The 23,347-nt window shown below is 40.7% G+C and overlaps 4 protein-coding genes and 1 long non-coding RNA gene across 11 annotated transcripts in view; 2 read left to right on the top strand and 3 right to left on the bottom strand.

Annotated features, from left to right (window-relative positions):
- casq1a (calsequestrin 1a) overlaps positions 1-4,612 on the bottom strand; it is an 8,654-nt gene extending 4,042 nt beyond the window's left edge. For all 3 annotated transcript variants that reach the window (XM_032532098.1, XM_032532099.1, XM_032532100.1), the window contains exons 1-4: positions 4,201-4,612; positions 915-1,008; positions 510-610; positions 241-352 (exon numbers count right to left, since the gene is read on the bottom strand). In XM_032532098.1, the coding sequence (XP_032387989.1) occupies positions 241-352; positions 510-610; positions 915-1,008; positions 4,201-4,437 (544 nt within the window). In that variant the 5' untranslated portion in view covers positions 4,438-4,612. The remainder of the gene's footprint in view (positions 1-240; positions 353-509; positions 611-914; positions 1,009-4,200) is intronic.
- A 2,251-nt stretch (positions 4,613-6,863) lies between these two features.
- Positions 6,864-11,190, top strand: LOC116698930 (crystallin J1A-like). 2 transcript variants are annotated; one of them, XM_032531181.1, is made up of 10 exons: positions 6,865-7,114; positions 7,608-7,674; positions 7,988-8,164; positions 8,573-8,671; positions 8,777-8,869; positions 8,950-9,106; positions 9,525-9,640; positions 9,910-9,987; positions 10,652-10,791; positions 10,892-11,190. In XM_032531181.1, the coding sequence occupies exons 2-10, from the start codon at positions 7,608-7,610 to the stop codon at positions 10,988-10,990; spliced, it is 1,026 nt and encodes a 341-aa protein (XP_032387072.1). In that variant the 5' UTR covers positions 6,865-7,114; the 3' UTR covers positions 10,991-11,190. The 2 variants fall into 2 exon arrangements, with proteins under 2 accessions (XP_032387074.1, XP_032387072.1); XM_032531183.1 differs by lacking the exon at positions 8,573-8,671 and having other exon boundaries at positions 6,864-7,114.
- Positions 9,841-10,689, bottom strand: LOC116698932 (uncharacterized). The gene is made up of 2 exons (XR_004334325.1): positions 10,576-10,689; positions 9,841-10,037 (listed from the first exon to the last, which is right to left on the bottom strand). It is a non-coding gene; the product is annotated as an uncharacterized LOC116698932 (long non-coding RNA).
- A 550-nt stretch (positions 11,191-11,740) lies between the features above and the next one.
- eif2b5 (eukaryotic translation initiation factor 2B, subunit 5 epsilon) lies at positions 11,741-16,688 on the top strand. The gene is made up of 16 exons (XM_032531179.1): positions 11,741-11,964; positions 12,230-12,354; positions 12,441-12,626; positions 12,726-12,903; positions 12,988-13,068; positions 13,150-13,227; positions 13,313-13,625; positions 13,724-13,869; positions 14,021-14,165; positions 14,246-14,347; positions 14,454-14,555; positions 14,710-14,800; positions 14,896-15,019; positions 15,102-15,227; positions 15,416-15,526; positions 16,406-16,688. Exons 1-16 carry the CDS (start codon positions 11,764-11,766, stop codon positions 16,466-16,468), a joined length of 2,172 nt encoding a protein of 723 aa, XP_032387070.1. The 5' UTR covers positions 11,741-11,763; the 3' UTR covers positions 16,469-16,688.
- A 432-nt stretch (positions 16,689-17,120) lies between these two features.
- On the bottom strand, positions 17,121-19,285 carry mul3 (mitochondrial E3 ubiquitin protein ligase 3). 4 transcript variants are annotated; one of them, XM_032531184.1, is made up of 5 exons: positions 19,182-19,285; positions 18,908-19,030; positions 18,713-18,800; positions 18,502-18,622; positions 17,121-18,418 (listed from the first exon to the last, which is right to left on the bottom strand). In XM_032531184.1, the coding sequence occupies exons 2-5, from the start codon at positions 19,022-19,024 to the stop codon at positions 17,926-17,928; spliced, it is 819 nt and encodes a 272-aa protein (XP_032387075.1). In that variant the 5' UTR covers positions 19,025-19,030; positions 19,182-19,285; the 3' UTR covers positions 17,121-17,925. The 4 variants fall into 4 exon arrangements, with proteins under 4 accessions (XP_032387075.1, XP_032387076.1, XP_032387077.1 ...); XM_032531185.1 differs by having other exon boundaries at positions 18,908-19,032; positions 19,175-19,283; XM_032531186.1 differs by having other exon boundaries at positions 18,908-19,026; positions 19,175-19,261.
- Positions 19,286-23,347: the final 4,062 nt, after the last annotated feature.

The raw sequence follows: 23,347 nt of genomic DNA, 5'->3' as shown, positions 1-23,347 counted from the left end.
GTTTTTTCAGGAGATTGGCTCCTGTATGAAATATCTAAGAATGTAGACTTGTTCCTAGTGTGCTCACTTGAAAATCACCTTACAAATTAAATTAGTCTGCAGCTCAAAGTTAAATCAAGCACTCTGAGCCGGGTCTTTGTTGCATTTGCATGAAATGCAATCATGAGCAATTATGTTGAAAAGCAACTGTAAAACACAAATTGAAACAGGTTATCATGCCATCACAGTACAGATTCTTACGTTCTGACTTGTGACTCTTAAAGTAGCCCACCAGTTTGATGTCCTCTTCGATGTTTTCAAAGCCTTTCAGTTCCCTACTATTGTCAATAATTTCCACTGGGTCCTCAAGAACCTATGAAGGAAAAAGGAGGGTCATGGAGGAGAAAGGGGCAAGACAATGGAGTTGAAGGTGACAGAGTGTCATCTTCAAAGAAAGCAAACTGGGATTTAGAGACATTTTTTGGTGAAATAAAACAAGCTATTAACTGGGAGATTATATCCTCACGAACATCATAGATGAATTCCACGATAGTGTCTGCTGCAAACTCGCCATCATATTCTATGACTTCATCGTCTGTGAAGACGTAGACGCTGTCGGACTCATCAAGGTCTGGGGGAAAAGAGAAGAAGCCCCGACCAGAGCAAATGTCACATATAATAATTAGACAATTTGGCCTCATCCTACCCACAATGGTTACATGTGTCTTTTGTAAGAACAGGAAACATTAAAGTAAAATAGCCCACAATCAACTGAGAACTACATTATCACTACTGGTTAGTACAACTTATCTAGCCATTAGATCAATAGTTTGATTGTGACAAATGGCTGATATACTGATACTGGCTGGTCTCATTTTGCATAATGACCTTAGCTAAAAGTGTCTGCAGCTGTGCTAATTTAGTTAAGTCATTACCTAATTTCTTTGCAACGACTTTGTCGTGCTTGGCATCAATGAGGCCGACTCCGATATCCTCATCATCAAACTCATCCAGGACCTGGGCTACAAGCTGTAAAATAAAGACACTGTCATATAACTGAGGACATGATTGGTCATTTTAGTCCATAAAACATGGCCTGCATAAGTGTGAAGTAAATTTGCAGTCCATATCATGCACATGCATTCCTTTTTGATAAAGTTGTCTCACTTATTAGTTTCATTACCATAAAAGCCTGCTTTTCATAGCTCTGCTTGTGCACTTTCTAAATCTGTATGAAACTTGAACCTCATGACTGACAGTTGGTTCCACCCATGGCTGTGCCATGTTTACAGCCTGGTTTGAGGGTTGTCTCAGTGTGTTAGGGAGGGTAAAGTGCGCGCGCACACACACACACACACACACACACACACACACACACACACACCACACACCACACACACACACACACACACACACACACACACACACACACACACACACACACTTGTGTCAGACATCTTGAGCAGCTGCTTTTACTGGCGTAAGTACTGGCACAGTAGATTGACTAACCAATCAGTCCTGCAGGTTGCATTTCTTTGAATTTAATTGGAGTTGCAGATGGGTGGGGTACAGTAAAGTTTGTCAGTCAGCAGCAAGTGAGTTAAAGTACATGCAAAGCATACCTTTATATATAATGGAAGTTTATGCTTACAATCATAAATACTTTGTATAAACCAAATTGATTTAAGTACAGTATTTTGGTTTTACTGTGACTTTTTTATGCCGTGCATTATATTTTGTTGCAGACCCCACCCTTTTGGCATTTAAGTAGGCTAAAATAAGCTTTTAAAGGGCAAGTGATTGAGAAGAGTAAGGCTTCACACTATCCAAGCAACTGAAGGATACATTTGAAAATAAATTCTGATTAACAGGGAGGTAGAGTGAGAGGTAAATTAGGGATAAATGTGAATTTGCATAGATACATTGGAGGTTGTTTGTCTTGATTTGAATATGTAATATAAATAAATTTGATTTATCCCTAGTTATCATGGTGTTATCTTCTTTTCTGCAGTTTTTCTATAGATACAATATGAAAATTGTTTCATAGCTTCATATTTCCTACAAATACAGGCTAATAAATAAAAAATGGTTGTTTTTATACATTGGTGCATCTGCAGTAATGTGGCTGATATAATTTCATCAGGAGTAACTGAACCTCCCTAACTACATGTAAAGGTAAAGCAACAACCTCAGTATCTGGGATGGGATTTCATAGCCTCAATCTGATCTGATGTGATGTTTTCCAACTAAACAGCACGCAAAATACACTGCAGATGTACACAGTTACATTTTTAAATACTACCATGTTGTATTTGTTCACTGAGAAGAAAAAAAACACTACACAACTCTGAATACTTACCTGTTTTCATGGATAGTGAGCATTTGATAGTTAATGTAAACATGGCAAAAAATATTAAACATTAACACAGAGACCCCAGTTACAGTGTTAAACCACCTTAACAATAGGTTTCATTAAAGAATAAAAAAACACCTAATTATGACTTCATCACTTCCATCATCTCATATTTTCTTTAACTTTCATGAACAGTGCCTCGACCTCCAAAAGGTTGGGCCCTTTGCTGCTGTCTGTTACTAATAATAAAATCTCATCAAATGTAAATCATAATACATTCATAAGGAGAAACACAAGCCTTCAGGGAGATCGACACACCACAAAAGCAGCTAGGGATAAATATAGCGCCAGAAGCCCCGCCAGCTCAGGGACTATTTTGGTGAAGTGGCAGTGATGCTCAGCACTCTGGGATCCGCTGACAAGTACAGTACTGCAAGTGTCAATCACAGCACAGAGCTGAGCCGACACTACTGGAGCCAGAACCTCCACTGCTGGCCTCCAGCCCAAAGACTGAGCCCTAACACTCCCATACAGAGACACCAAAGGCTGTGGTGATGATGTGATATGCTCAGGGGAGCAATGTGTACTGATGTTTTCCTTTCTATAATTATCTATCACTATTATTTTCCTTCCTATTTCATTAATTGTGTTGAACTTTACATGACAAGCTATATCAGTAATTTGTTATTTGATTAATTTAGTTTGTTTTTTATTAAAATTAGTTCCACGTTAATTTGTGTAATTAGGTACAATCACAGCTGTGGTAGGGACTGTTGGGTGTGAATACTTTATCCTTTGATGCCATCCCACCCACAAGATACCCTAATCTGTTTTTAAATTTAGTTGTAATTACCAAGAGTTTTTTGTGTGCCTGTTTTGCATGTGACTTCTAAAATGCACACAGCGCACCTAAAACATAAAAAGCATAAAGTTTATAAGAAAGCAGCCTTTACTGTACACTGTGTAGTGGTCATGCCAAATGCTGTAAAACATGGTTGCCTCATGATCCAGTGTATATGTTCAATAAATCAGTCAACACCTCTGTTACTTTTATAGAACTGCAACTTTCAACAAATGCAAGTACAACCTTTCCTAGAAAATGCAGTGTATGAATATGTGACATTTGATATTCAGTGGTTTGTTTTTAAGTAACCTGAGAATGACTCAGGTCAGTTGTGGTTTGATGTGTTTGTGAGTTGATACTGAAAGCTTGCTCAATGGTGATGTAATGTCTCTCTGTAAGAAATGTGATGAAACTGCACCCAGGAGTATCCAGGGTGAGACCTGAGACATACTGATAGAGGTGTGTTAAGTAGCCTACATCCCACACACAACACACAAACGCACGCACGCACACACACACACACACACACAGCATTTGCCAGAATAAATCATATCTTGAGTCCTCACAGCTCAGCTCTTTGGGTGGACGATATTGACATACAAAGCAGAGGTTTTTGACACATTTTTGGGACTTCACCAATAAGCATTTCTGAATCCAACAAAGCTATTTCCACCTTGTAGCATTACTTTCCCATGATAACTCCCCCAGGGTTCAATTCCACATTTAACACATTTCAAATCTCAAAAATATGTCTTTGTTAACAATTATACTCCTTCCTTACCTATTTCAAATTAATAATAATCTGTTTTCATATGTACCTAAGTCCTCTACCACCAGTATATTGTCACACACATCTGCATTATTCATATTCTGTGCATGCAAATTAAACTAGAGCAGCCTTCAACCAAATAGCAACTTGGAGTTAAAGTTGTGTAACGTTTCTGTGTGCTTTGCAATATGAATCCAGCTTTCTCATCAGCAAGCTGTCCTCCTTATTAAACCCATAGTTCCCATCTCAACCCACCTCAAGGGTCAGCTCCTCAATCTCAAACTGTCTCTGGGCGACGCGGCTGGATCCAGGATGGTCATGGTAGTACACCACCATAACATCGTACTTCTTCATCACAGACTTATAGTTCTTGGCGTTGAGGTCGTGGACACGGTCCTTGCCATCATACTCTGGGAAGTCTAAGCTCTCCTTACCCAGTGATAGCCCCCCACAGGACAGCAAGACTGCCACAAGCACCCAGGTCCACTTCATGGCTCCTCACTAAGATAATATAGACGTATTTACAGTAAGTAAAAAAAGGGACGGCAAATAAAAAAAAAAATAGGTAAAAGTATGGAGAACCCTTTCCAATCCGCGTCACCCAGAAGAGAGCAAGACCAACTCCTGCAACTGGCAGTGGGGCACAGGTTGCAAAAGGGGTTGGGCTAAGTTTGACATAGGTGCAAATGTATGTCTACGTGGGGTCTAACTGGGAAAGATGAGGTGGGGGCCACTGTGGTTGTTGGGGTGACAGCTTTGTGTGTGTGTGTGTGTGTGTGTGTGTGTGTGTATGTGTGTGTGTGTGTGTGTGTGAGCTTGAGTGTGTGCGCAGGCCTCTAAAAGTGGGTGGAGTGAGGAGATGAGGACCAACCTGCTCTATTTCTCTCCTTATCCACTGAGAACAAGAGAAGACAGTGATCAAAGTGAAGAGAGTTGGTGTAAAAGCAAGGAATGCAGTAAAGAGATGAAGAAGGATGGGATGTGTTTGTTTGTTTGTGTGTGTGTGAGTGTGTTTGTTGAGCCTGTCTGCTTTGCACTAACTAAAGAAACAGTGATATGATGGATTGAGAGGTGGCTATGAATATAAGGAACTCTTTTCCCATATTAAGTGTAGATGGAGGCTTGTATCCCAGCTAAAAATAATGGATGCAGGACAGGGAAGTACATATCAGGAGCGGGTGCTGGTGTCTAATTTGCTGTTGCTGGCACCAGCACGGCACTAGAATGTGGTGCCGGGTCACTCAGGGACATGGAGAGAGGAGAGGGTGGTGCACCTGCTGAGGATTCAGTGCATATAGGTGTCACTTAGCACTGACTCAAGAAGAAAGTGAAACAGAGTTTTTTTTTTGGGGGGGGGGGGGGGGGGGGGGGATGCATGTGACAATTTCTTTAGGTTCTTTTTGAGCCTGATTCAATTCAACTTTATTCATAGTATCAAATCATTACAAAAGTTATCTCAAGACCCTTTACAGGTAGAGTAGGTCGCGACCACAATCTATAATTTACAAACACCCAACAATTCCAGTAATTCCTGATCCATCTGTAGGCCTGCATACATCACACATGTACGTGTTCTGTGCAATGTGTGCATGTATCCTTGGGGTGATGTGATATTATTTCACAAATTGGAAGGGAGGAGGTAAGCTTTAAAAAATGACGGCCATGGTATCGTCATACTCCTTCAAACCCCCCAAACACACATGCAGCCTATAGAATTAAAGTGGAAAGATTTCATTTGAAGGGAGTTGTTGTTGGACTATGTGCTGACTGTATGTGTGTCATCACATTTGAATCAGTGGTGTCACAGCAGGGGTTTTAACTTTGATGACAATTGAAAACACCTGCTGTGGATTTACCTTTTGACAGAGCACAGATGCTCCAATAGAATAACATTCTTGTTATTATTTCATTTTTTACAAACCACATACCTACCCAACAACCCATGACATTCATCTTTGTGTCCGATCTTGTCTTCTCAGTTCACAAACATTGACATAAAAAAGCAGTGAATTGGAGAATAAACTCCTGTAAGACTAAGCGAGCTGACTTACAAATCAGTATATTTTCGCAGAAGACATTTTCAAAAGCCACACACAAATCAAAATGGTTCTTCAGAGGTCATGTTTGTCCTACTATAAAATAACATTATGTGTTTGCTATCATGAATCTACACGTGTTATGTAATATACAGTAGGTGGAGAGTCTGTGATGGTTTGTCCAGGAGAAGGTGCTTTCATTACCTCTACTGGTCAGTAGGGGACGCTACTTAAATCTAAACCATAAATATTAATAATTAATATTGGCAGTCTATGATGTAAACTTTTAACTCCCTGAAATCCAGTAAGGTCTCTGAATCGAGTGTGATGTTACTATCATCTTACATGCTGGAAATTTTAAGAAAATTGAATACTGGAGTTAAATATAGGCCTACTTCACAGACTCACGTATTTGTTTCATGACAATTTGTTATAGTGTTTGTGGTATTTTATAGGCCTATGTGTATCCTATGAAAATCACCATAGGCCTATACAACTTTATTGTTTTTAAGCATATTGTATTAAAGCGTATCTTATAATAAGTTGCATTTAGGCGTAATTTACAGGGGGGATACTGGCCTGTGCAACCACCCCAAATATCTAAAAATAATGTATTTTACACACCGGTAATTAAAGACATTTGCACCATAAGTTGATGCAGAAAAGGAACGACTTGTTGCAGAAAAATTCACCAGAACGCAGGAAAGACAGTGTATGATATATGCTCAAAATTTAAATTTTTTACAAAAGTGGAGCTCTCAACCCCCCCAAAGTTACGCTATAAAATACATGCATGGCATGTCGCAATGTATCATTGAAGTGGCACTTATCTATCTCATTCTTGCAGTTGTAAGCATATCTGTCAGTTTGAACAATGTCCATAAAGCTTTACTTCAGTCGATGTTGGTCAAAGGGTGAACAGAGGGGGGCGGGGTTATATTCTTGCTTCCCTGTGGGCGGTGCCAAACGCAACAACCTTTCATAACAGAACAACAGACTTCGCAGATTGTATTCATTTTATGGTAACGTGTAAATTGTTAACGTTACCGTCAGGAGTTGCCGGGGGTTGAAACAAACTGGCAATGTGACCTGGGTGTCAGTTGGTACATAGCTAACGTTAAACGGAGTTTAAGGTAGGTTAAGACTTTATGTCTAGCTAACGTTAATGTTTGACGTTAGTTAAGTTACGTAGTTACGTTAAGTGACGCTAACGTTAGCTACATTGTTTAGAAGTAGCTACGTTACTGCTATCTCCTCTACCGTTACTTAATGCAGGTCATTAGTCTGGAAACCAGACGAGTCAATCAGCGCATGGTTAATTTCCTCTGGCCGGAGCTATAGCTGCCCTTGTTGTCATTAAAAATATTAGAGAGATAAAAAAATGCTGCATTCAAGTCATGCGTTGCTAGCGGTAACTTTAGTAGCTAACTGTTGAAATAGACCTCACACCGAGCTAATGTCAATTATTCAAGCTGTACACAGCCTGTCACATAATATAGGAAAAGTTCAGGACAGTGCCATTCAGGACAGTTTCATAATTAATTATTTACAATAACAATCGTTCAGCGTTGTCAACACATAATAACCATTCTCCTAAATTCCAATATTACTTTGAATGTTTTACAGATGGCAGCAGCTGTGGCTAACAGAGCGATAGGAGCCATTGTAGGATCAGCTGTTGCAGATGCAGCAGGTATTGATGGTATAAGTCTGTAGAGCTGTATTGTATGTTATGCAGTCAGTAAAATTAATCCACTCGTCTTTCCCCTTGTTTTGATACTCTTAAAGTTTTTTTTTTCATCAAAGTATCACCATCTTAACACCAGTAGGCACTTTTCTGCTGAGTTTATACCTTTTTATTGTTGCTATCATGACTCTTTACCCTTAAAGACCATATCAGTTGTTTTGCATGTCGTGGCACCTTTCCTATTCTCAGACAGCCATTTGATTTCAAGGAATGTCTGGTTCTGAATGAAATTAACCTGCCGACTCATCGTCTTCTACAGCGCAGCCCCTCCACTGGGTGTACGATCTCCAGAAGCTGCAGGGGATTCTGGCTCAGGATCCGAACCCTGAGTTCCGCTCTGAGTCGGCCAACCCTTTCTACAGGAGGCAGACGGGCCAGCAGAGCTGCTACGGAGACCAGGCCTTTGTCCTGCTGGAGTCCTTGTCTGAATGTGGAGGTAGGGTTGCTTCTTCATCTTATCAACCCAACAGACTACCTCACAGACACTTCAGGCTTTTACATCTGTTGAAACAGTGTAATTTAAGAAACCAAAATAAAGCCTCATAAAAGTGGTTGTTGACACTAGGTTCTGTTATTAAATGTGCACTTTCCATCATTGTTGACACTATACTATACTTGTTAACACTCCACATCAGTTCTGGACATGTGGCATACTCATTGTTACCACAGCTGAATTATGCCAACATTAGATCCTCACTGTAGAAAGTAGTTAAAATGTATTCCATGATGGTTTATATCTAATTGACCCCATTCTTCACCAATGTCCCGATTCTGGTTTTGCAATATTACGTCTGTGTGAGTGTTGTGTTTGCCCTTGTCTAAGTTGTGTAACCTATATGGCCAGGTCTAAATGTTGACGATCTGAAGCAGCGCACACTAAAATTCTTTGGGCCTGGATCAGAGTATGACACGCCTGTCAATGATCCTTACAGAGCGAGAGGAGGTAGGACAACTATCCAGTAATAGAATGTAGTTGCAGAAGAATGAATTCAACTGTTTTCACTTAGTAAGGTGAGAACACTGATGATGTTGTGGGTGTGTATACCAGGGCCAAAACCTCAGCTGCCCATCGAGGGACCATGGAGACATGCGAGCTTAAAGAGCTTCCTGAAGAATGTTGATGCAGGCAAAAAGGAGACTGGTAAATCGTCAGTAATGGCATTACAATAACTAAGACATAACTAATAGAAACCGCTCTAACTATTGTGTAATGTTCCACAGGCTGTGAGAGTGACTGTCAGATTGATGGAATAGCCAAACTGGCGCCTATAGTGGCTTTTTATGCAGGAAAGCCTGACATGCTGGAAAAGGTTGAGCAGGCAGTCCGTGTCACCCAGAACAATGATGCATGTGTGGCAGACACTCTAGCAGCTGCAAGGTCAGTATGTTTTCCATAGGCATCCGTTTGCTTCAACAATACTGTTTTCACTGTCTGGTACTGATAAAAAATACTGTTCATTTTCTGAATCTGGAATCTGAAACAAATAATGCATAACAAAACATTATGGTTGATGACACAACAAGTGCATTTACCTGGAAAAACTGTACTGACACAATACACCAATGATCAATGCCATGAAAAGAGGTGGCTTACTTTATTACAGTGGAACAAATACAGACAAACACAAGACCTCACCTGTGAAGGTGGAATAAACACTGTTGAAGGAGGGCAACATACTATTAAAATGTTCTTGTCATCTCTATACTTAATATTGTGTGATGGACCCTTCCCTCCACCAATACAGTAAAACTGCACATTTTAGTTATATTGAATTATACATTGATTTTATTCCCAGGTTTCTTGAGCATTTCATCCTGAATGGTCCTGATCCAAGAGCCTTGGACTCGGTGCTCGATCAGCTCAGTGACCCGAACAGAAAGCAGCCCCAGGATCTGGACAAAGCAGTCAGTGGTATGCGAGTCCTGCAGCATTGTTACTTTACCACACCAAAGTCATAGGATTAAACTTTCTTATTTTGTGCAATTTAACATACTAAGTAGTAACGATGTTGGTAATAATTTGACTTTAACTTTACCATGGTCTGTTACCACATTCCTCAATCTAAAGATACAATAACATGCAAAGGTGTATGTTTTATGTATCTTGACATGTTTTACATATGGCTATTGTTATTGTAACTGAGTGACTAGGAGTTTATCTTCTTCTCTGATTGATTCCAGGGCACATTCATCAAGTGAAGGAGACTCTATCAAAGACTCCTCAGGAGCTAATCCCCACTGTGTTTCCAAACACATGAGGTATCCTCACAAAGCAAAGTACTACCTGTAACTCACAAAGCTGTCATTTACTGTACTAGACATTATTTTTTATTTTTTTGTGATCCAATTTTTTTTAGTTATTTTTTTTTTTTAACTCAGAAACCACAGAAATTCAAAAACAGTCACAAACAATACCCTGGTACATAGGAACGCATCCCAGGGCCAAAAAACACAGAGAGGAAAAACGGGAGGGAGGGAGGGAGACAAAACAACACATGCAGAAACATACACACACAAACATACAAACATTTACTTTGCAGCTGTAAATCCAGCAAATCCAGCACGTTTCTGAGTCCCAGAGAGCTGAAAGGCTGACAGATCATTCAGAATCAAGACATTGACAGTGACAGGCACAGTAACATTAAACAAGGCGGACATTTTGGATGCAATACTGTTCCAGAACTGACCAACGGGAAAGTACTCCCAGATCATGTGACGAGTGCTTTTTATTGGAAAAGTACATAAGGGGCTGTTAATTATTTTAATGTGGTGCATTTTCACGGGGGTGAGATATGTCCAATGAATGAAATCGTTGTGAATCTGCTGATGTTCTGGATTGCGTCATACTTGTACTAGACAAATATTGAGACAACCAGTTGTGATGCCTTTGTGTCATTCACATCTGGTGCTGATGTTCTTTCAGGTTTGCCAGGTGCATTCCAAGCAGCGCTGCATGGAGTCCTGACAGCCAAGCACTATGAGCAGGCTGTCAGGGATACAATTAGCTGTGGGGGTTGCACCTGTAGCAGAGGGTCCTTCATTGGAGCCTGCCTTGGGGCTCAGGTATGACTGTGTGCTAATCTTACCTCCCATTATATTTAATATAATGCCAGTATTGAATGCCTGATGGTTTTATAAAAATGTGCTATTTGAATTCTCACAGATTGGACTTGAGGGAATTCCAGCTTCATGGATATCCAAAACCCTGAATTATGACTCAGTGTTGAAACATGCCAAGAAGATAACCAAAAACCACCAATAGTATTCTTTTTCTGGAGGTGTTTACAATCTGAGGTGGCAGAGAACAAAATGAAAAAACTGTTGAGCTTTCACAGAACACTGAATGAAGGTTCTTGTCTAAACTGTTAAACGGCAGGAGCCAGATGTTTTTGTCTCTGGTAAAGTTGAACATGTTGGTTCAGATGTTCGTAACTGAGTTTTTCTGCAATAAAGTAATTTAGAACAAGAAAAAAATGTAATCTTTAGAATCTTTTGTTCAACCTGTCAACAATGACGGCAAAGCTCATCATTATGAACATGGTATACTAATAATAAAGCACAGACATGATTTTATTCAAATATTAATTTGGTCATTCCCTGAGTCAGTTTGACAGGTGACAAATGTACTGTTTTACTTACCTGTACTGCCATAGCTGTACTGATATTTTATATTAACTCCTGTGTTAGTTGGGATAGAATTAAGTAAAACGTTATACTTCTGCAGAGAGGTCACCAGTTTTGGTATTTTTAAATCTTTTGGCTTTTTCAATTGGGATTCTCAAATATCCAGTTTCATTAGATATAACTTTTGTGTGAGCTGACTGTTATTTCAAATCTTTTGTGAATATTTGTTTGGCTAGACTTTCTAAGGCCAACAAAAAATAAATCGTTGTTTCACAATCCTTTTAATCACCTGTTTTATCCAAGTTTGTAGTCCAATTGAATCAAACCAGGTAAACAAATGATAATCCTGCATCATCCGTTTGGTTCACAACAACCACCAAAAAAAAGATTGTCCCACTGCAGCCACCGTACATGTGTCTGACGACAGATCTGGTTAGCACTTGTGAGTCAAACATGGCCGGTAGAGGAGGAAAACAGAGTCGTTCGGGCTCCGGCCTATCAGGTAGAAAATGTGCTGATGAGCAGGAAGAAGAGGAGCATCCGCTGCAGGCCGTTTTAGTCGCTGACAGCTTCAACCGGAGATTTTTCCCGGTGACCAAAGACCAGCCGAGGGTAGGCAGCGAGCTAAGCTAACGGGAGCGCTAATGGTAGCTAGCCAATGCCCATGCTGCAAACAGTGACAGGGCTGCTCTGACACTCGTGAAACCATTTTAACAAAGCTAAACACGTCACTTTAAATGTATTTTTTGAGCTGTTGTTTCTGTGTAATGTTTGAGTAACGTTACTTGTTTTCAATTTCCAAAGTGACGCTGTAGCTACAGTTAACGTTAGCTAGCTACTTCACTCATGACATCTGTCACATTTTCAATGATGGCAGGCTTTGCTGCCGCTGGGTAATGTTGCCATGATCGACTACACACTGGAGTTCCTCACTTCCACTGGGGTGCAGGAAACATTTGTCTTCTGCTGCTGGATGGCCAGTAAAATCAAGGAACACTTGCTGTAAGTTTCACTCATTCAGTGTGTGTGTGTGTATTGTACACATTGGTCTCAATAAAAAGATTTTGACCTGTCCCTGTGTCTGACAGTAAGTCAAAGTGGTGTCGACCCACCTCTCCAAACACAGTCCACATCATCACCTCAGAGATGTACCGCTCCCTAGGGGATGTGCTCAGGGATGTTGATGCAAAGTCCCTTTTGCGCTCCGACTTTGTGTTGGTCTACGGAGATGTGGTATCGAATATTGACATCAGTCAGGCATTGCAGGAGCACAGGTAAGAGAAATATAGTCCGAAAAAAAATGACATTATGAGGTGTCCTTTGACTGTGTTGCTCTAATAAGGTACTATATGTGTGATTTTGTTCACCCACAGGCATCGACGCAAGATGGAGAAGAACATCTCAGTGATGACCATGATCTTCAAGGAATCATCGCCGGGTCACAGGTCCCGCTGTGAGGAAGATGATGTCATTGTCGCTGTGGACAGCAAGAGCCAGCGGATTTTACATTATCAGAAGACACAGGGGCTGAAGAAGCTACAGTTCCCCATGGTAGGAGTCTCACATTTTTATCACATCTTTAATTTACTTGGGCTTTGGATTGATTATTAACCGTCGTTACTGAATGTTTTGCAGAACATTTTTCACAGTGCAAGTGATGAGTTTGAAATCAGACACAACCTCCTGGACTGTCACATCAGTATCTGCTCCCCACAGGTTAGTTAGTAGTATAGACAGGGTCTATTCTCACTATTAGTGATTGTGGTAACACAAGTTTTGTCATCATTAATTTTTCAGGTTGCTGAGCTCTTCACTGACAATTTTGACTACCAGACTAGGAATGACTTTGTCAGAGGGATGTTGGTCAATGAAGAGGTATTGTGCAGCCATAGTTTAATTTTATAGAAGTCTTCATGTTATGCTACTGATTCAGTGCATCATTCATTGTATTTCTGTTTAGATTATGGGCAACCAGATACACATGCATGCCACCAAGGATGGTTACGGTGTCCGGGTGTCCAACCTTCTCATGTACGATTCGGTGTCGTCGGACCTCGTGCGGCGATGGGTGTACCCGCTGACACCAGAGGCAAACTTTATTGACCAGAAGGGGCGAAGCTGCACGTATTCTCGCCACAACGTCTACCGGGGGTCTGGAGTCAGCTTGGGTCACGGCAGCCAGATGGTGGAGAACGTTCTCATTGGCTGTGACACTAGCATCGGTGCTAACTGTTACATTTATAACAGTGTCATCGGTAACAATTGCACCATAGGTGAGCTCTCTGACAGCATTTGTTTGTGTTTGAAAAGTAAGAATATCTAAGTATGTTATAAAAGTGGTATTAACGGATGCTGTTTTTAATCACAACAGGTGACAATGTAACACTAGACCATGCCTACATCTGGAATAATGTTCACATTGCCAGCAACGTGGTGATCAGCCAGTCTTTGGTCTGCGACAAGGTTGAGGTCAAAGAAGGCGTGAAGCTAAACAAACAGTGTGTTCTGGCATATAACGTAAGCAACGCATGCATTATCTTCATGTATTCTTTATTGTAATTAGCTAAAAGCTGAGAGATCAAATTAGTGAGTTTGGAGAGTTGCTGTTCATGTTAAAGCCCATATTATCTCGACCTCCTCACTTAGTTTGCTGGGAACTGTTTCTTAGGTGGTGATTGGACAAAACATGTCTATACCTGAAGGCACCGTGGTGTCCATGCACCTTCCAGAGGAGGAGGAGGAGGAGGATGATGATGAGTTCCTGAGTGACGATGCCCAGGTTGGTCACAGCAAAGACAAAACCAAACTGAAAGGTGTGTATTGTGTGCACTGACGCATACATGAGTAAACAAAATGTTGACACATTTGTGGTAAAGAGCCATCTGTCCTCCAGTGTTTAACCCTGCAGAGGTTGGAGCAGGGGGAAAAGGCTACATCTGGAAGACTAGCAGTCTGGATGACACAGAGGATGAAGAGTTGTTGCACTGTCTCTGGGGTAGGATAGCAGCATGGCTGGCTGAGTTCAATACAGTGAAACTGCCATTTCCCATAATGATATAGTCCATGTTCCAACAGCCTGGCTTTTGTCTCTCGTGCAACAGGTTTGGTGTTGAACCCTGACCCTGAGAGTGAAAGTGAGGACAGTGAGCCTGATGATCCTGATGACCCAGTGATCCCTTCCCCTGAGATGGATGATGTCAAAGGTGAGTTTCACCTATCTGCCCCCTACTGGCCAAAGAGATACAAGACCCTATAACTGCATATATCTGTTTAAAATATTCTTTACACTTAGATGATCTAATGGCCTTTTCATTTTATTTATTTTTTAATGCATGAGTTTGGTCTGTTCATGTGAAGTCTTCCAGATGGAGGTGTTGGGGACTCTGCAGAGAGGTTTGGAGGAAAACATCAGCTTTGACAATCTTGTACTTGAGATCAACTCTCTGAAGTGAGTAGGAACATAACATTTCCTGCAGTTCTATTGCTCTCTTTCAAAGTGATTTGTTTTTGCACATTCAGATTTGACACACTCTTTCCCTTCAGGTATGCTTACAACATCACTCTGAAGGAGGTGATGCAGATTTTAACCAGAGTGGTGCTGGAGTATCCTTTCCAGCAGCAGGGCCCACAGCTTACCCCATCACAGTACGTTACTCTGCTCGAACCGGTAAGTATGTGGGGATGTTTTTTTTAACAACACGTTCATGTGTAGACACAATAAATTTAAAGAGTCTTTGTTCTCTTCTCAGTTATTAAAGAAATGGGCGCCGGTGTTTAAGAACTATGTGAAGAGAGCACAGGACCATCTGGACTGTCTGTCTGCCTTTGAAGAACACTTCCTGGAGCAGCAGAGTCACTGGGCTGCTATGTTCAAGGTCAGGGCCAATCAACATTGCCATGTACACTCAGTAATCTGCTGACTCAAATACAGGTTGAACCACGGGTTAACAAGAAACAACGTTAGTCTTCGAACATCAGGGACCATGTAATCCTGCAAGTTACTCGGCGTTCATCCTGGACTATACTTGGTGCTGAAGATGCTGGTTTTTTTTTCTCCATCCAGGTCCTGATGAGCATGTACCAACTGGAGATCCTGGAGGAGGAGATGATACTGCGTTGGTTCTCCCAGGGAGCCACCACCGACATGAGCAAGCAGCTACGCAAGAACCAGGGGGTAGGTACAGGCTGAGCTGGGTCACATAGATTATGATTTAATTTCACAATTATCATGTAAAGGGTTGAAGTTTGGATGACGAGATAAGATGATGTGTTACCAGCTAGAACCGTCTGGTAAGTTCAGAAAATTACATCACTTTACTGTAACGCGGCCTGTAAAACCAGGAAAAGACAGCACTTACCATATTACAATATATCCAGAATCTAAGACAATATCTAGTCTCATATCGCGTTATCGATATATTGATATATTGACCAGTCCTAGCTTATTGTTCCTTTCCTTGAAGCATTGCTTATAACCTGGTATGTTTATTTACTTAGCACCCTTCACCAAGGCAATTCATTTTTTCAATGTTTTTTACATAGGGAATAAAATGTAGACAAAGCTAGAATTTAGCTGAATCAAATTAATAGAAAGGGTCAAAAATATTAGACACTGCTGTTTAACCACTATGCCTTGATATTAATATAAACTTTGTATGGATGACCAAACCAGACTTGCAAGGGAAAAATAAAAAACAGTTAAAGAGAAAAAAAAGACATCAATCACACACATGGGTTTTTCAAATAATCATCCTTTTTTCTACAAGTTAATATATCAAATCTAAATATTAAAGGGAATAACATAACACTGTAATAAAACAGTGATTGGTATGACTTATGATCTTGTTATGCAAAGAGGAGTATGTTCACTCCTCTAACCTGTCCATCAGCAGCGGGCCTGATGTGTATTTGACCAAATCCACAACGCCCTCATTATTTACATATAAATTACATCACAAACCAGTTTGCGATTAAGACATTTTTCAAATGACCGTAATGTGGTAGCAATTGTGAGTTTTGTTTCACACAACCCTCTTATATTTTTCTTCAACAGCTTCAAAAGTTCATCCAATGGTTGGAGGAGGCTGAGGAGTTTTCAGAGGAGGAAGGGAAATAATGAGAACTTAGAGGACAAAGATGAGAAACTTGAACATTGTTGTGTGAATAAAGAGATTCAGGCGTTTGGTTTTACCCTCCACAGTGGATTTCTGCAACTCACATCCATCAAAATATCTTCTGTACAGTTGAAGCTCATTCTTTTCATCATAGTGCCACGTCATATAAGGGCTGTGTGTTATGAATATCAATATCCAAATAAAGAAGAAAGACCCACCGCTTGAAAATGTATCTCACTTTTCTCTCAACAGTAAATGTCTCAATAAATATTAAGTTTTTAAGGTTTAAAAAAAGTGTTTTATCAGATACAAAGACCATATCACTTAAAAAAAAAAAAGATTGTGTACAGTGTTCTTTTTTTTGTCTACATACTGAACAGAGACTGCAGGTCATAAAACAATACAGTAAAACAATGATTGAGGAGGTAGATTATTCTGCTAAATATTCAGTACAAATCCCTTTAAGATTGGATTTTGATTCCATCCTGTTGGATATGACTGGAAAGTTGGACCGTGACAAGGTATGAATTTCCTTCATCAGGTTCGCAGTTAAAATCATGCAATCAAAAGTGAAAGTAAAAGATTGTGAAAAGAAATGATTACACAACATAACTCACTTGAGCTAAAATAAAATTTCATTACAAACATAAAATGTTCCCTTTTCAAAGTAGCTTTAAATTTCCATAATCTTGCATTGAATGCCTGCTCCTTAGGTGTTATATCAATTGCAATGCTTATAATAATGACCCAATGACTGCTAAATAAATCAGATACTGTAGCTTAGAGGCAATATCAGGTTTCAAGCTAATTTGTACTTGTCATAGCTTGACATGCTACTGTACACCAGTAGACCTACCAGGAATTTCTCTTGTACCAAGGCTCCTGTCATCTACAGCACAAACTCTTTTAGGCCTACAGACCGAATTATTGTCTTCAGACTAAAGTGCCCTACTCTGCCAGTGCTCGCATCACGAGGTGTCGGATTTAGATAGGTGGATACTAACGTTTTTGGCAAGTGATTAAACATCTTTTGTTTGAGTGGTCCATGCAGTAAGAACATTGGATAAAACAATTCTACTAAATATTTAATACAATCGCATTAGGAAACAACAGTTTAGAAAATACATAATAAACTTTGGTTTTGTCTAATTGTAATCTAAAATTGTGGTTGCTACCTTTCATAAAGTAAGTGTCTTTTTGTATTTTCTAATTTTTAATCGTCTTTCTAAAACACTGTGCTTTCTACATGAAAGTTGCAATGTAATGTTGCATCCAATATTGTTGTTTTGCCCCTCACAGCTTTATAACCTTGCAATATGGCAAGTGACAAATTATGTTGGCATCAGGGTAGTGCCATGAAATCTAAAATAAAACACCTGAGGCAGTAATGGGGCACCCAAAAAGCTGTGACACAGCTTTTTAAGGCCCTTAACCCTGCAGTATCCACACATCTTCAAGCCTACTTTGACCTGTCATCCTGTTTTCCCACCAAGCAGTAAATGACCTTGGCTAGAAGCGAAGCCCCTGTGATGCCAGAAACAGCAGTCAGCGTCTTCCACATGCTGGCTGATCTCTCGTGCCTGTCCATGAAGCTCCTGTAGTCAGTGGGCACCAGGATGAACTTGCGGCCATTCTGCGGGGCCTGCAGCCTCATCACCTGCCCCCCCTCTAGCACCACCTCACCAAAACCAGTCAGGGTGCTCCCCACACGCAGCAGCTCCTCGCTCTCCTCCATCGCAACTGGTTTCTCCCCGCTGAGGCCCTGCATCACTAAATCCCCCAAGCCCTCCTCAGCACGTCTTACTTTGAAATAAACCCTGTCCAGGTAGGACCCAGAGGCCTCCAGAGGGTTTTGAATCTTCACATACAAGTCAGTGAAGAAGGCTCCAGGGCTGACCAGACTGAAAGGCACAGAGTTGTTGGTTTCTTTTCTGTTCACTGTCCGAGAATTCCTGCAAAAGTATTCAAAATGTTGTTACGAGGCTTAAAAAAAAGACACTTTTGGAGTTATTTAATTTTAGTAGAATAAATGTACCATGTCTTGGTGAAAGAGTTCCAGTATTTCCAGTGCTCCTCAACTGCTATCTTCTGAATCACACCGAAGCATCGTGGGACAAACTGGCTGGCCAGAGGCTCCCCATCGGCCTGGACCAGACCTTCAAACAGATATGAAGGAAATGATCAAATACCTGGGATTGATTCCATACAAAACTGCATTTACTCAAAATGTTCATTGCAGTTTGTACCTTCTACAGCAACATACTGGAGTCGCTTGTGGGGAGATGCTCTTAGTACTTTGACCAAATGTTGATCTGGCTTGAAAATGGGGATTTCCTGAAATGAAGAAGAAAGAAAAGCTTTAAGATTAGCATTTTAAAAATCATTCCGAGACCAGAGATGTGTCAAATACTTAAACAAGACATAGACAATGATGTACTTGCCTTCAGCTTTTCCAACTCTTTTTTCTTTTCTTGGTATAGATGATAGAAAAGGCCAGAGAAGGCAAAGCTGGACCCGACACCAATCAAAACCAGCGGGTTTACAGGAAAATCACCCATATCTGTAGCTTAGAAGGAAGGTGTAAAGTCAACATAAGTCAAATTACTGTAGGCTTAACGTTACACACAGTAGTCAGTGCAGAAGTAGGCTACGTCGGTTGCTGGGAAGACAAATTACAGATAAAGACCAGATAAGTGGAAAAGTCGTACCTGTTAATAAACTAGCAGGTAAAACTCGGACACACCTGCAGTTTGGTCACGAAAATGAAAACAAAAGCTGTTGGTTGGTTCTGGTTGAGTTTCATTTCCTGTTTTGTCAACGTTGCGTCATGTTTCATCAGCCAATAGTAAATGAGCAACGTTTTGCTTCTGAGATGTTTGCCCACCAGGTGGCCGCAGTGTCCTGGGTGAAACCATAGACTGTTCAATATTAACAGTAATATTAATCAATATTAACAGTCTGTGGTTCGACTGAAACATCTCTTACTTTCTTGCACGCCTTAATTGATACTGTTCAGTTTGACATTCAGTGTAATTAGCTAGCAATGTGTTAAAACATGTAGTCCTTTGGATTTCGGTAGGCTACCTGAGCTCTATTTGATATTAAGCCCTCACTCACTTATAACCAGTGGTGGAAGATACTTCGTAATCATGTTCTTAAGCAAAATTAGCAATACCACACTGTAAAAATACTCCATTACAAGTAAAAGCTCATAATTCCTATTTTAGTTTTTAAAAACCCACCCATACACACAGTAAAAGTACAACCGTATTGGCAGCAAGTGGATTTAAAGTTGCAGAAGTGAAATTATTCAGAATGAGTACTAGTGGCCCTATTCTTTGACTTTTACTTGTAACAGATTATTTTTACTCTGTGGTATTTTGCCCCCTGAGTACTTCTTCCACCACTGCAAAAAGCACTCTGTACAGTATGTCTGAGTCAGCCCTGTCTCTTTGAGAAGACAACTCTTACTTTAATTTCCAGTTTAATATGTAACTTGTTGCCATGGTGTTATCCTGATTAATCTTGCCAATCTGAAGGATATAGTTATGAAAGCGATGATTTGGCTGAGTCGTGCTGCATTTACAGTATTTAGACTGTAACAGGTTTCATGCATCTATGAGATGTGAGCAGCAGCAAGGAGGATGTTCCCTTCTTTTATTATAATGACTTTTTTGCAGCCTGAAGATATCAATACATCCAGTGTTTCACAAGATAGGAGAAAGGTAAAAAAGATTATAGCAGATTGATATTTCTTTTCTTTTCTCATATTATCCATCTAATGACCTCTCAGATTTGACCCTGCAGAGGTCAAGATCACCAAAGTGAAATCAACACTGAAGCATCTAATCCTCTGATTTTGTCTTTACTGGACGTTGCCAGCATTGGACACCATAGTACCCGCACCCATGCATCATAAAGTAAACATGTAAACACAGACTTTGCCAGCTTCCTTTTTCTCTTCCTCTCTATGTGTCCTGAACAGCTGATTCTTGGCAAACATTGTTTGACTGTGTATACACACATATATGGTCATAAATCTCCTGTCATTTGGTTGCTTTGTTCCCCTGTTGTTTCCATCCTATTTTCCCCAGGCTGTGAAATAAAATGTGAAAGAATTGTTGAATAATTTACAGTACATACCACCAGAGCTGCTCTTGTCGCTTAGTTACTCGTTACTTGATTCAGGCAAACATTCCTTGTCTGTCCTTGACTGCTTACTGAAAGCAAAATGGCATTCAGTTCAAAATAATGACGTCAGTGTCCTTATTGTTGAAACACCTTTCACTCAAACCCTCAAACGTGTGCAACCTTGGTGTAGCCGCTCCAACCATGCATGGAACAAACTCCTCTACTGACACTGACGACACCAACAGCCTCATATCTCTGTGGAGATATGCAATTGCTTCGTGAATGGAGAAACATCATGACAAAATGATGAATAATCTTTGGTTAATGAATAGTTGTTATTCTTATTTCATCCTCCTTTCTGACAAACCCTTTGGTCTTTCCTCTAACTGATGAGTGAAAGCGGACAAAAGACACACTGCTTCAGAGCAGCCTGGATGTTTATGCCAAACTCTTTCTCTGCACCATTTCCCTACTGTATGAATTCATTTGAGACGGTGGAGAAGGAGCGGCACAGAAGCTGTAGTTATCCACTAATAGTGCATACTTAACACAAATGTCTGCATTTATGTTTTGCGCATCAGAAGCCCATTGACATAGGAAACTCTGTGGCTATGAAAAGGGAAGGTCTAGCACTCAGTAACACAAGTAGATACTCCTTATCGTGGCGGAGAGGTTTGTGTGTCCCAATGAACCTGAGGGCTGGGTTGTCTGGAACTGTATGCTACTGGTAGGGTCTCCCATGGCAAAGTGGTCTCAGGTGAGGGGCCAGACAAAGAATGGTTCAAAAACCCAATGAGTGAGCGAAGCAGAGAGGGTGTGACCCTGCCCGGAGGAAGCCCGGGGCCCCCGTCTGGAGCCAGGCCCAGACGGAGGGCTCGTCAGCGAGCGCCTGGTGGCCGGGTTTGCCACGGAGCCACGTGGCACCCTTCTCTCCCTCCCATGGGCCCACCACCTGCGGGAGGAACCGCTGGGGTCGGGTGCGCTGCCACATGGGTGGCAGCGAAGGTCAGGGGCCTCAACGGATGAAACCCGGCCGGCAGAGGCTGGCCCTGGGGACGTGGAACATCACCTCCCTGTGGGGGAAGGAGCCGGAACAATTACCAACAATAAATAATTCCCACATTCATTTAGAGCAATTAAGTCTTTAATATTTGTCAATGAGCCCCCTTGCAGCCTCTGATTGGCACTATAACTCATTTGTCAAGTGATGTACGTAACAAGAAGATGCTGCTAATCTATTAGTGCAAACAAAAGTTTCCATAGTAACAATCTAAAAAAGATGAGAGAGAAACTGCTCATCCTCTTTGGAAGCAAAGATCATCTTTATCACAGAGAGTTGTGAAAAATGTGTTCCTAAGATGTCCATGTCTTTTCTGATTAGAAACTCAGGTGGAGGTGCTAAATGAATATTGTTTTAAGTATCAAAAAGGCTCAATCCACAGAGATCTGCACAAAGCCCGTATTCCTAAACTGTGCATTTAAACAACCCGTCAGGACTTCCGTACAGATGTGATGTCCAAACTACACTATACATGTGTTAAAATTGCTGCTACAGTGCCGTTACGGTCATTCCCCGGCTGCAATGATGGTGCAAGGAACGCAGTGAGCGCAAATGCAAAAGACCTGAAAATGCTGACCTGTCAAAGCAGACTAGGGCTTTTTCGGAAGGGGGGCTTAAAGATACAGGTGCTACGTGTAGACAGAGGGTGAATACGGGTGTATTCAGACAGACAGTATGAGAAAACGAATGTATTTTTACATTAAAGCATGTAAACATGTTCTAGTAGAAACCCAAAATACCAGTGGGAACCTAGACATGAGCACGATATGGGACTCTTAAAACACCGCTGCCAACAGAGAGAGTGGTAAACATTGGTGGTGTCAAATGTTAGCTGTAATGACACCTCAGTAACACAATCACTTTTGATTTGGACTACTTATTTCTGTCAGTAAATGAAGACATTCTGGAATTTTTATGTGATTGAACATTATCATAGACAATGTTAAAATGCTTCAAATTAGAAGTAAGGAAGTGTGCACACAGATAGGCCCCAGAAAACAACACAAGAAGCACAAGAAACCAAAGATGGAACAGAGAGTTATGTCTTGAAATATTCATCCATCAGAACTTAAAAGCTCAAACATTTACTTTCACTTCATTAGAAGGTTATTCTGACATCCATCAAAGCTTTCATAAGCCTCGGTGAGTCACTCGCTCATAGTAAAGCCAGACCAGTAAAACACAAGGTAAAGCACATGCTGCCACTACAGGAGTCAGTGCATGGGGAAACAAGGATTGGTTCTGTGTATTATTTTCAGTTACGTGTTTTCAACATGGTTTGAAGTAAATGACACAATTCTCATCTCTTCACAATATGCACACTAAAAATGACAGAGCAGCCATCTGACCACAGACAAACACACTGCATGTTTCTCCACACTGCTGGACATTCTAGAGAAAGCAGACATTTTTTTCAGTCTTCCCACACTGTTTTTTTTTTAATGAATTATTGCTTTGCAACTCATTACATATGTGCACCATACATCATGCTCTGAGCAGCAGCATTATCTTATCTGAGAGCAGTGTTTCAGCTATGACTGGCTCCATATCCGAGAGCCAACTGTGAGAATTTTTTTATTGCATGTAACCACACAGTGCATGTGAATTTTACAGTATGGTCTTCTACACACAGACCATGTATGGTCTGAACCAATAATTTAAAAAAAACGTAATGCTTCTTGTGTGTATT

The sequence above is a fragment of the Etheostoma spectabile genome, chromosome 12 (assembly GCF_008692095.1).
Source record: "Etheostoma spectabile isolate EspeVRDwgs_2016 chromosome 12, UIUC_Espe_1.0, whole genome shotgun sequence".
NCBI classification, from domain to species: Eukaryota; Metazoa; Chordata; class Actinopteri; order Perciformes; family Percidae; genus Etheostoma; species Etheostoma spectabile.
The sequence above is the reverse complement of the archived record's forward strand: the minus strand, read 5'-3'. Positions and strand labels throughout refer to the sequence as shown.